Here is a 12,141-nt window from a genome sequence, read left to right on the forward strand (position 1 = left end):
AAAATCGGGTGGTTTCCAAAGGTTGCATTAATTGGTCCTGTAAAATGTCGGATTTGTGCCTGAAATGGCAATCCGGGAAATTGTACTAATTGGTCGTTTCGGTATAAATCGATATGTTTTTTTTCGTATATATAGGGGTTATTTTCCCTTATTGCGTTATATTGGTTCGAGGGTATGGTCTTTTCCTCGCTAGATTCTGTTAATAATAATGGTGCTAACAGGGGATATAGGGGTAAACCCTAGGTGCGGCGTGGTAAATAACCAGTGCTAAAAGCGCTAAATAATAGGTAGAAATGCACTATAATTTTGGTACTGATAAATAATTGGTTGGGGGAGATTTTGCTTTATTTCCCTTACATACTCTCCGACATCGAAGTGGGGGTCCGCACGCCAGAAAAGGTTCCGGTGCCGCGAATGAATTTCCGAAAAACTAATTTGTATGGGTTTTTGAAAAAACACCCTCATTTGCATACAAACCATCTCTGGGTTTGCATTTAAACGTTGACTTGGTGAAATTTTCAACCCGGTACAGGGTAGCTGACTCGCAGGTGCAGGGTGGGTATTAAACCCGGTACAGGGTAGCTAACCCCACTCGCTGACCTTTAAATTGCATTCCTGCATTAACAAAGTAACGGAATTCCACCATTCCCCACTCCACTTCGGCACTAAATAAAATTGGCTATATACAAATAAAAGTGGGCTTATTACATGCAAAATAATGCATATAATTAACAGATTCTTTTTTTAAATTTTCGTTTAATTTTTATATTAAAAATTAATTGGTTGTCCTAATATGGTGGGTTTGTTCCAAAAATTCCTTATCCGATTTTCCGGAGGCATTCGAATCCGTGAATTCGGGTAATTGGGTTTTTTGTCGGTATAATTTCGTTGGTTGTCCTGTTCCTAAAGGTATTCGGTTTTCTATTATTAGGGTTCGAATGCCTCGGGGCTTTTATGGGTACCATCCTGCGTCGATTTTGAAATTATTATAGGTTATATAATTGTTATTGTAACAAATGGTCCAATTTATCGTGCTGTATCGGTTAGGCCGTAATTGCTGGTAATTAATGGCATTAAATCCTCGTGGTTTTTCGGTCTTACCCCTAAAATCAGGGATATTTTCCTGGTTTTTCGGGCAATTTTTGGCGATATACCCTGTTTTATCGTATTTAAAACATTTGCCACTTTTGGGGTTTTTACGGAACTTTTTATATTATATAATATTAAGGTCCATGGGTCCATTGTGGGTATTATAAATTGTATTATAGGTTTGGGGCGCTATATAACGGGGCTGTTGCCATCCACCATTATTTTTATGGTATATGGGTTAAAAATATTGGTATTTGCGTCCCGTATTGGTTTATCGAATTGAAGTGACGAACATTCGCTGTCCGCCTTATTTTTCCTGTCGGCGTTCGTAAATCCGGTTATCAAATTTAATGGCAAATTCGACGTATTCGAGGAAATCCTCGGGTCGGTCGAATTTGGATATTTCGTTTTTTATTTTTGATTTTAATCCCTGGTAGAATTGGAGGATCTTGGTTTTTTCGGTTATATCCAACTTTATTGCTAACTTTTTAAATTTAGTTGTATAAACGGAGGCTGATTTGGTTTGTCGTAAATTGGCCAAATTTCGTTCGGTTTGTCGTTTTTTATCGGGTTCCTGGAATAAAGAACGGAAAGTGCGTTTATATCCTGCGAAAATTGAAAAAAATATTGGTAATTTTTTGGCGTCGTTTTTCGGGGGGTATATTAAACCATTCCTGCAACAAAAATTCGAACCAAAACAAAACTCGTCCTCGGAAAAAAATGGCCGCGTATACCACCTTTTTTATTTTATTGCGGAAAATTTCCAAATGGAATATTTGGTAAATGCGTACCTATATAAAATACCTTTTAAATTGTCCAAATATATTATCGAATGTAATTGGGAAGTTAAATTTGAATTTTTCGCGCCCATTAAAAGGGGTCGAGGTAATATTAGCACTGGTTCGGAAAATCTGGAATTCCTTTTGGAATTGGGTTGCGCGGAGCGTCTATTCGTGGAACTTTTGGTTGGTTTAAGCAACCTGTTTACGGAACTGGTCTTCCTCGTTATTATTATCGTTATCGTCCTTGGGCCGAACAGGGGTTTTTTGGGCCGCCTTGCTATTTGTAACCGGGGTATTGGAAATATTATTTTTAAACGTTTGGGAAAACATATTGTCGGATATTGCTCGGTATATTTTAAAACAAAATATTAAACAGGAGCAATTAAAATATTACAATTAAAATATTGGGTAACCTGTTTTTATGGTAAAATACAGTGGGTTAAAACAATTAAACGTTTAACTGGGTAATTGGGGTTTTTAACGATTGGGGGTAAAATTATAATTGTTTTTAAATAAATATTGAGGTTAACTAAAGTTTAATTGCTGCTAAACAATCCTAAAATCGAATTTATTTATATGGTAATAAGCGTGCCTTATATAAATTATATTCCGAATATAATCTTTTTTAATTTGTTTGATTTGTGATTTTCAATTGAGATTTTACAGATTATAAAGATCCATTCCCCTGGTTATTACGTAAGGTTACGTGAGATTTCGTGGCCTTGTCCTTAGGTAATCGTTGTTCTGCCGGTCGGTATTCCTTCTGGGCGAGTGTCGTCGAGAGGGGTGTGACCCCACCTGGCCTCTCTGGTACCGGCCCAACTGCCTGGTCGTAACAACATGCTAAGTTGCCACCATTTTGGGTACCTGGTGAAATATACGCTCGAACAGCCAAGCTCATAGCTAGAAAAGGGACGGACCCCGTCCGGCCAGCAGCATGAAGTTTCAGATCCCTCCATTACTGGTGATATGCAACAATGGCGATTTGGAGACAACACCAAGTCCTCGTGACCATCCCATCTGGGGCAATGGGCCGAGGCTTGGTGGGCGGCGAGAAAAGCCACGGTAAGTAGTAGTAGTAGTAGTAGTAGTAGTATTAGTTAACGCCGGGCTCGGCCCGGCTTGTTAGCCGGCCGTTAGCAACCTCCCGAGGGGTATCTCGGCGCGCGTTCTATCTTTTTTATTTACACAGGGGGAAAACAAGGAGGGCAGAGGCGGATCGTGCCTGACCGGGTTCGGGCCCGGTCCTGCTTAGGGGGTTAGTTCACTGACGCGACCCCGTGCCTAAAGTGCACGGAGGGTTCGTCTGACGGCTTGTGCCGTGAAGTGTGGGTGAAAAGGCAGTAAGTCTATTCCTCGTCAGAGTTCGAGTCGTTTACGATCGGTGTCCCTAGGCGTAAAGTGCGTTCGTGGCGCGCGGGGCGCTGGCGGGCCGCTCTGGGGCGGGCGCTGAAGTAGTTGGTGGCTATCGAAAACGCCTCAAAGCTTTTCGGTTGCCCGAAGCTTGTCTGGAAGAATTTCCAGCGTTGGGCGCGATTTGGCGGCCCGGCCGGCCGGTCGTTATTAGGCCACGGCCAGTTTCTCCACACCGCCCGCGAATAGCGGCAGTGCACCGGGTGCTTAGGGGAGGTCCGCTTCCAGCACCAGGCACACGAGGTGTTTGCATCCTGGTGGTTGAAACGGTCATGGTAGGCCTTGAAATCGCCGTGGCCGGTCCTCATGGCCAAATAATGGCCCAGTAGGGGTCTTGGCAAACGCAGTTCCTCGGGCTCCTTTCTCGGTGTGTATTGGAATTTCCATTCCCTATATGCGGGGGACCGTTCACAGAGTTCTTTACGCCACCAGTCCTTCTCTATATTCGAAAGAATGGCTCTGAGGACCGTGCCGGCACCGCTATACGTGGTTTGCTGAGCCCTCGGGTCTGGGTCCGGCGGTCCGGCGGAGCCGGCCTTGGCCAGCTCGTCAGCCCGGTCGTTTCCCGGGATTCCCTGGTGCCCAGGGCACCAAAAGCCACGGTAAGGAATATTGTAGAGTTCCTCATTATAGAGGTTTGGTAATATGAATATAAACTATAAAATCGAGTTGTATGGGAACTTGCAAGTTGATGCTGCACCGGAAGTGTAGCTGCAGAAAGAAAGGAGAGGTGGGAATTGATACGCAAATAATATACTTGGCCATTGGTATCTATCTTATAAACTTTTCCCTCTGCATTGACACCGAGCAGCAGAGCCGGGAACGCCGACATTGACGGGTAGCTGATAATTGCAAGCACCTAAAAATATCCATGTCGCTTTTATGGTAGATTAATATTAGTCAGGGTTTTTGGTAGGTACCAGGGCTTACGCTGTTCATCTGCCTACGCCACTGCCTATAATTAGTGCACTAGACTAGTGCCTTATGCTTAGGCATGAATACGGTCAGCTAACTTTTGGTCGCAAACATGTGTAGATTATATAAATTATAGAGGGGTCAAGTAGTTCGCGTATAGATTCTAGTATCGGACGTCAATATTTTCTAAACGTTAGCAAATCAAAGTATGAAAGTAAGTAAACAAAAACCAATGGACAAGAAGCAGGAAGATGGCTTTTGCTGAACCAAAAAATTAGATTTATTCTTGCATACTGACAAAGGAGGAATTGTCTTTGGAAAGGGGCTACCACATTCTCTTGTGAAAACCTTGGGTAAGGTAGGTAGGTACCTACCTACATTTTACAATCAGCTACCATGAATTATTATAACAAATATATAATTTATCTGAACAAGTAAAGCGCTGCGGTCGGTCTACATCCGCGTTCGGATTGTGCCCAAATCGATGCTGACCATCTTGACCGAAGAAGCTATACTTGTTTGAAGATCCATGGAAATTCGTCGTTTTTCACATTTACTAATTTTCACTACCTTTAAATATGCGTTGTGGACCCCCTGGCTCAGCAAGATTCTTTTGCAAAGGCTTGTACTGATACAAGAGCCGCCTCAATAGTAAACCTCTCTGGGTCAACCAACCTGAGCATGTTTACACTCGTGGCAGCTCCGAGGGCCCGCGCTCAAGCCCAGGGCGGTGGATGGCAATTTCGCATTGTGGTTATAGGCCCCGAAGCCGCGCGAGAGTATGTGGTACTTTTCTGGGACCTGTTGGGCCTCCTCTAGTGAGGGTGCGAGGGTGGTATCCTCGGGGTGTCCAGAGACACTTTGAAAGTTCTTTTCGGGCAGATGAATGTATAAATGGTCACACATGACACCGTTCCTGTGGAAGCGGGGAATGACAGTTTGTGCTGTTTGCATTTATCTGTCAACGCTTGCGGAGGCGTAGGTCAAGTGGATCAAGTTATTGGCCAGCCATCATAATTCAGTTCAGCCGGACACCTTTACCGGCAGATTCGCCCTGGCTTCCCGGGACAGTGAGCAATCGCGGAGTTCTATTATCTATAACTTCGGGAAACCCTTTGCGTGCTTGGGTACGACGGTACGTAAACTAACTGGAAGCTGTAACGTTGAGCTCCACATCTCCGACCCCCCTAAAGTCCGGCCCCTAAAAATATCTACTCAGCCACGTCAACCCTTTGTTTTATTTTATAAATATCTAGACGAATTTTTCACTTTAGAACTTGATTTTTGAAGATTCTTGCTCCAAACCTTCCAATGAAACAGTACACTGAAAATCAGCTTCTTGCTGCCATTTCTGACATAAGAAATGGCAAATCAGTTCACAAAACCTCGCAAAAATGGGGTATTCCTCGGAGTACCCTTCACGATCGTTTAAAGGGGGCCCAGTCAATTCAACAAGCGAAAAGATTTTGTCAAAGGCTTTCACAGGAGCAGGAAACCTATTTGGCAGATTGGGTACTTGCGCAGGCCGCGTTAGGCCTTCCGCCAACGCATCAAGAACTACGCTATTTTGCGGAACGAATTCTTCAGGCCGCCGGAGAAAGAAAAAGCCTTGGGAAACATTGGGTTAGCCGTTTTATAGCCCGATATCCAATTTTGAAAACCCAAAGACCCCGGCGAATAGAAAATGCCCGGGTTAATGGGGCTACAACCGAGGTAATTAAATCTTGGTGGTCCTATTTGAAAAATCCCGTTGTCGATACTATAAAACCGGCCAACCGTTGGAATATGGACGAAACAGGTATAATGGAAGGCAAAGGATCTAATGGCCTGGTGTTAGGGCGTAATAAAATCCGGCCATTACAGCGAAAAGAGCCTGGAACGCGGGGTTGGACGAGCATAATCGAATGTGTATCAGCTACGGGGGCTGTTATACCTCCCCTCGTTATATTTAAGGGGAAAAACGTACAGCAACAATGGTTTCCAGCTGATTTAAGTCCTTTCGATACCTGGCAATTTCATGCAACCGAAAACGGGTGGACAAATAATGAAACAGGTATCGAATGGTTAAAAAAGGTGTTTATTCCGTATACCCAACCTTTAACCCCTGAAAAGCGGTTATTAGTTCTGGATGGCCATGGATCACATATAACGGACGAATTTATGCTTCTTTGCTTGCAAAACAATATTCAACTCCTATATTTACCCCCTCATTCGTCACACGTTCTTCAACCGTTGGATTTATCGGTTTTTGGGCCGTTAAAGGAAGCTTATCGACGTCACCTGGGATTTGTAAACCAGTTTTGCTGTTCAACGGTTGTTGGGAAACGAAACTTTCTACTTTGCTATCGAAAAGCCAGATCAAAAGCATTTATAGCAAAAACCATTCAATCTGGTTGGCGTACGACGGGGTTATGGCCGGTGAACTTGGCAAAACCACTTTTAAACCCTTTTTTGTTAGAAAATAGCAACGCCAACGTCGAAAAAGGTAAAAATAACGGCTTCCAAAGGGATAAAACACCGGAAAGCCCAACCCAAAAAATTAACGACCAGTCTTTACTTATTTGGAAAACCCCTAAAACGACCCGAGATATTCGACTTCAACTACAGGAAATTTCCCGGTCCGAAAAAAGTAACGCCACTTCACGGCTTTTGTTTGCAAAAGTCCAAAAAAGCTTCGAAACCAAGGATATCTTATTGGCTGAAGCTCAGCAAAAAATCAGTTTGTTAAACGCAAAATTGGAGGCGGTACGGCCGGTCAAAAGGAAAAGGGTAATTCCGGATCCCAACGAGCTTTTGGTCAGCAAAAAAAACGTTTATGAAGCACAGGAAAATAATAGGGACTGTTTAGAAGCTTTGAACGATGGAGAAGAGGTTAGCGAACCGGGAGAGCCTGACAATGATTGTATTATTGTGCGTTGATAGTTTTACATTTAAATCGGTTTATAAAAGGGGTATTTCGTCGTTACATTTTTCAAGGGGGCCGGACTTTAGGGGGGTCGGAGATGTGGAGCCCAACGTTATCAGCTCTTCGCGGGACATGGCGTACAGGGGGCCGAACGGCGGCGTTTTTCCTTCTATAAGCGGGATATGGTGGTCGGACGGTCGGTGTGGGGGCAGCTTCTCGGCTTCTTGCGGGGAAAATACGTCCGCGAATTCCCGGATTGTTTCGGGCAGGGTCGGCCCGTTCCTATTTTGGGGGTCGGCGGCTAGGACCTCATCAATCTGTTTCAAGGTTACGGCGTACAGTCGGCAGGATCGGCGGCGGGCGTACATGCTCGCGGCTTGCAGGGAGATAGGGGCGATATCCATTTCGCGGAGGGACGGCGGTCGGTCAGCCTGGTACTGGGGGCGGCTTTTTTTTGGTACGGCGTGTAAAGCTTTAACCTTCTCCGGTTTGTCGGGCATATTGCAGTGTCGGCGGCAATAGTCGCTGTTAAACGTAATAACGTGTGACGCGAATCCAATCGTTGGATCGTGCTGCTTTAGCCAAGGCATTCCTAGCACAATGGGGTAATGGGCTAGCTGTGTGACGAAGAACAGCGCGTTTTTCTGGATGTGGTCCTTGATTCTCAATTGTCCTCGGACATAATGGGTGCACTTCCCACTTTCGGCGGTCCTTCCGTCGAATACTTCGATGTCGAATGGGTTTCGCAGCGGATACATTTGTAGTTGGCGTTCTTCGGCCCATCCTTGGTCGAGGAAGCATTTTCCTTCCGCACCGCAATCGGTGAGGGCATAGGTTGGGAGGTTTTGGCCCCCCACTGTCAGTTCGGCAGGCAGGATCATCAGGTCGGATCGTTGGTTATATTCCTCTTCAACGGGGAACCCGTGAACGGCGGCGGCAGAGATGCGGATCGCCGGCGGTCTATGCGCGGCCTTGGCGGCCTGGGGGCGACTTATCCCAGGCGGGCTCCGTTTTTCGAACTTCGGCTGCTGGAGCGGCTGGCGTCCGAGCCGCGGCGGGGGTTTTTAGGGAGTTTGGTTTGTATCTGGCGCGGGGACCTGGACCTGGACCTGGATCGTTCGATCCCGGCCTGGTGCAGCCGCGTGCGGCGGGTATCCGGTTCCGGGCATTTGGCAACGAAATGTTCTTGGGATCCACAACGGTAACATAGCATGTTTTCCTTGCGGTTGTGGCGGCGTTGGCTGCTCAGGTCCATAGGGTCGTTAAGCGGGAGCTCCGCGTTTGGCTTGGGGGCGGCCCGCGGTATGTCGGGTTGGGTTCGGGGAGCCGCGCGCGCGGGGGGCGCTGCGGCCCGAGGGGTACGTGTCTGTCTATTTTTATACTGCTGGTGCTGGCGGTAGCGGTTATCCAAGCTTTGCAGGTGTCGGGTGAATTCGTGGTATTGGCGAGATGGGGCGGGGTTGTGGAGGAGCATGTCCTGGAGCTCTTCCGATATTCCCTGGAATAAAAGAGGGGGGAGGGCATCCTCCGGCATTTCTCCTTCCAAAGACAGGCGTTGGAACTCCGACAGATACTCGGCGAAATCTACGTTCCGCTGCTTCAGGGCATATAGTTTGTTTTGTGCGTTTTGGACGTGGTCGGGGTCCCCGAATGCCTCCTCTAGGTATTGGAGGAGATCCGTATAATCTCCGAATTGGGGTGTGCCTCCGACCATTTTGGGCAGGATCAGGTTGTACGCTTTACCGGACAGTCGACCGGCTACATAAATCAGGCGTGATTCGGGGTTGGGGAAGCGGTCTTTGTTTGAGGTTATCTTCCCCCGGATTTGGGTGGCGAAGCGGCGGAGGTCGGAGCGGGCGCCCGTAAATTTATCGGGGTCTGGAAGTCGTTCAGAAAGGCGGGCGGAGGCGGGATGTTCGGAAGCAGGCGGCGGAGTCGTTCCCATAGGAGTAACCATAAGGGGTTCAACAGGCGTGTTGGTAGTTGGGGCGGGGGTGGTTATGTGTACCGTGGGTAGCGTTACGGTCCGAACTTCCTTCAGTTCGGACCGTGTTTTCTCTAATTCGGCGAAAGCGGCATCCCGGGAGGTTATGGCGGAGGCCTTTTCCATGGCCATGGCCAGAATGTCGGCCTGCGCCTTGTCGCGGACACGGTCCGTTTCGGCGCGGGCGCCTTGGGTCTCGGCGCGGGCGCGTTGGGTCTCGGCTTCCTGCATTTCTAGGCAGGAGTTCAGGCGGACGTTGCTATCGTGCAATAGTTGCAGCTTTTGGTAGGAATCGGAGATGTAAGACACCCATTGTTCAGGGTGTCCTTGTAGGTGTTCGATCAGTTCCTCGGTCGAATCGGTTAAGATCGGGGGTTGCAGTGACGCAGGCATCGCGGGCACCTAATGAAGGAGCTACGTAATGTCACGGGCAGGCAGGGCGGACAGGTAGGTGCGGGCGATCAGGTAACAGGACAGAGTATATTGGCTATCTAGTCTTCCAGGTACAGGGTAGCAGGTGGTTGTTGACGAAGACGTAGCTCGAGGAGCTACATATCGGAGACTGCAGAGATTTCGCGTAGATATACGCGCGCGAGGCGCTCGGCCCTCGCGCCTTCACGTGACAGGGGTCATGACTAAGCGACAGCCCAGTGGCTGTCCTTCAGGTCTGTGACAAATATCCAAGAATACGGATTTGTATTAAAATAAATTTCCAAACGACCAACCGCAATTTATTCTCCTACCAAATAAAAATTTAAATAACCGAAATAAAAAACAGGTTTCGGATTAATAAAAACAGGACCGTTATTAAAAATTAAAAAATTGTTAACGGCGCGAAAAAAAACAAAAAAAAACAAAAAACGTATACTTATTAAATATAACGTCGAATTTAATTAATAATCGGTCGAAATAATTGGAAAAACGAGGGCGATAAAAAATAAACGGCAAAAAAACGAAAATAATAATTTTTGGCGTTTCGATTTAAATAATAATAATAACGAAATATAAATAATATAAAATATCGTCGAATTTATAACGAAAAAAACCGTTATAATTATTAAATAATGAATTAAACAAATAATAACAGCGTTAAATAAAATTATTTAAATTTATTATTTTCGGAACCACGTTCCAATTTAAATGGCGCCCATAATAAAAAATTCCATAATTAATTCCGGAAAATATAAAAAATTCGGCCAAAAAATTAAAATAATAATTAAAAAATTTAATAAAAATTATAAAAACGATACAACCGTTTTCGAATTTTTCGTTTATTATAAAAAATAAATTTAAAAATGTTTAAACGCGAAAAAAAATTGCCGGTATTGGAATAAAAAAGATTACGTTCAATTTATTAATTTAATCGATAATTTACGTGTGGACCCGCACGTAATTTATCCGGTCTTTAATTACGGATATAAAAGGAAAAAAACGATTAAAAACTCGAACGTAAACAAATTAGTCGTAAAATAAGAATATACTACCTTTTACCCAATAATAACGTTTTGTTAATTGATCGATTTACGAAAGGCCTATTAATATTTACAACAATTTTAAAACCGTGGCAAATAACAGAATTATATAAATTTGTGTTTTTTATCGAATTATATTTATATTATCTAATAAATATTAATGCAATAAATATATTCCAGCCTTTTTTTCTCGGCTTTGATTTAATTTTGATAATAACTATATATTATTAATATAACTGAGAAAAACCCGCTGGTTACTCAATTCGGGTTAGATCCGCGTGTCCGTGGGCCCCCGTTTACCCGCAAAAAAACCCATGGATTTGTACGGGACCCCGTCCAGGGCCCACGGGCCCTCGGGCCGGGCCGAGTTTTCCTCGTTTTCGGGTTGGGGCAGGCCTTAGTAGTTGGATTACGGCGTGGTTTCCCATGAAGGCCGATACGGAAGAGAACAGGATGAAGAAGAATACAAGTTTTCGAGGCTGCTAGAGCGAGCGGCCATTCGTTAAAGCGTGACAGGCTAGCGCTCGTTGTATGGGAAGCCAGGTCAACGTATTTGGCAAAAGCATTCATTTCTCCAGACCTTGAAGAGCTTCGAAATTTGTTATGGCCAGGGTAAAGCATAGCACGGAAAGCTAGTTTGTTTGAGCCTATCGACGAAGATTCTACTCTGAGGAAAGGAAAGGAAACAAACAAAGTTCCGAGCTTGACGCGTCGTGGATAAAAGATATCGTACTTGCGGGTCGTCGGTCAGGATTTAGGGTCTGGTAATCTAATCTCAGAGAATGTAACATTTTCCAGCCGCGCCCGCCTCACGGATGAAGGTTGCGCCGGCCCACGGACATCCAGCAATGGACCGCGCAGCAAGTTGTATAACCAGCCTCGCGGGCGATAAGGGCAGAATAATATGGGACCTGTTTTCCCTGTAGGGCGAAAGGTTTGATCCTGTTGGTGATTAAATAATTAATAATCTGATATATTTTGGTGACTTGAACTTATATAAAGGATGAAAATAATTACCAATTTTACGGGCAAGACGCGTCTGGTTTAGCCTGGTTGTTAACCACACATTGCCCTTTAGTGAAAGCAGCGCAAAACCCAGTGCCTTTAAGACATGGTGTATTAGTTTGGAAAAAAATTTGCCTGCGCTGTCGTAGGCGGGTGGTTTTGGTGTCCTGTGCAATTACCGCTGAGGCCAGGAAACCGGTAATAAAATAATGAAACTTCATATTAAAACAATTATGGAAAAACAAAGGAAAGATCCTCAAAATTGCGCCTGGCAGGAAGTATATAAAAAGGTAAGAGATAAAGAAGAATAATTTCAATTGGAACTTTCATTTATCAAAGTAGTCAATCATTACACTTTTTATATGGTTGAGAAATTTTCAATCATATAATATTTAAGTTTAATACAGATTATGTGTTATTTTCATTTGAATTATCCAATGCTTCATTTTCTTTCTAAACGTGATTTATTAATAACCTGGCCACCACTGTAGACTATTTAGGGTGTATTAGGTGGTGTATCAAGGTTGTATTAGGTAGTGTATCAAGGTTGTATTAGGTAGTGTATCAAGGGTGTAC

At 44.8% G+C, this 12,141-nt stretch overlaps 1 protein-coding gene across 1 annotated transcript; it reads right to left on the reverse strand.

Moving 5' to 3' along the window:
- Positions 1-239: 239 nt before the first annotated feature.
- Positions 240-702, reverse strand: MGG_16785 (uncharacterized protein; the record flags this gene model as incomplete). The annotated part of the gene is made up of 3 exons (XM_003712102.1): positions 240-298; positions 362-430; positions 588-702. Coding segments are annotated over 3 exons (243 nt in total), but the record flags the coding sequence as incomplete, so codon positions are not given.
- Between the last annotated feature and the right edge of the window lie 11,439 nt (positions 703-12,141).

This window comes from Pyricularia oryzae, chromosome 3, assembly GCF_000002495.2.
Source record: "Pyricularia oryzae 70-15 chromosome 3, whole genome shotgun sequence".
Taxonomy (NCBI): domain Eukaryota; kingdom Fungi; phylum Ascomycota; class Sordariomycetes; order Magnaporthales; family Pyriculariaceae; genus Pyricularia; species Pyricularia oryzae.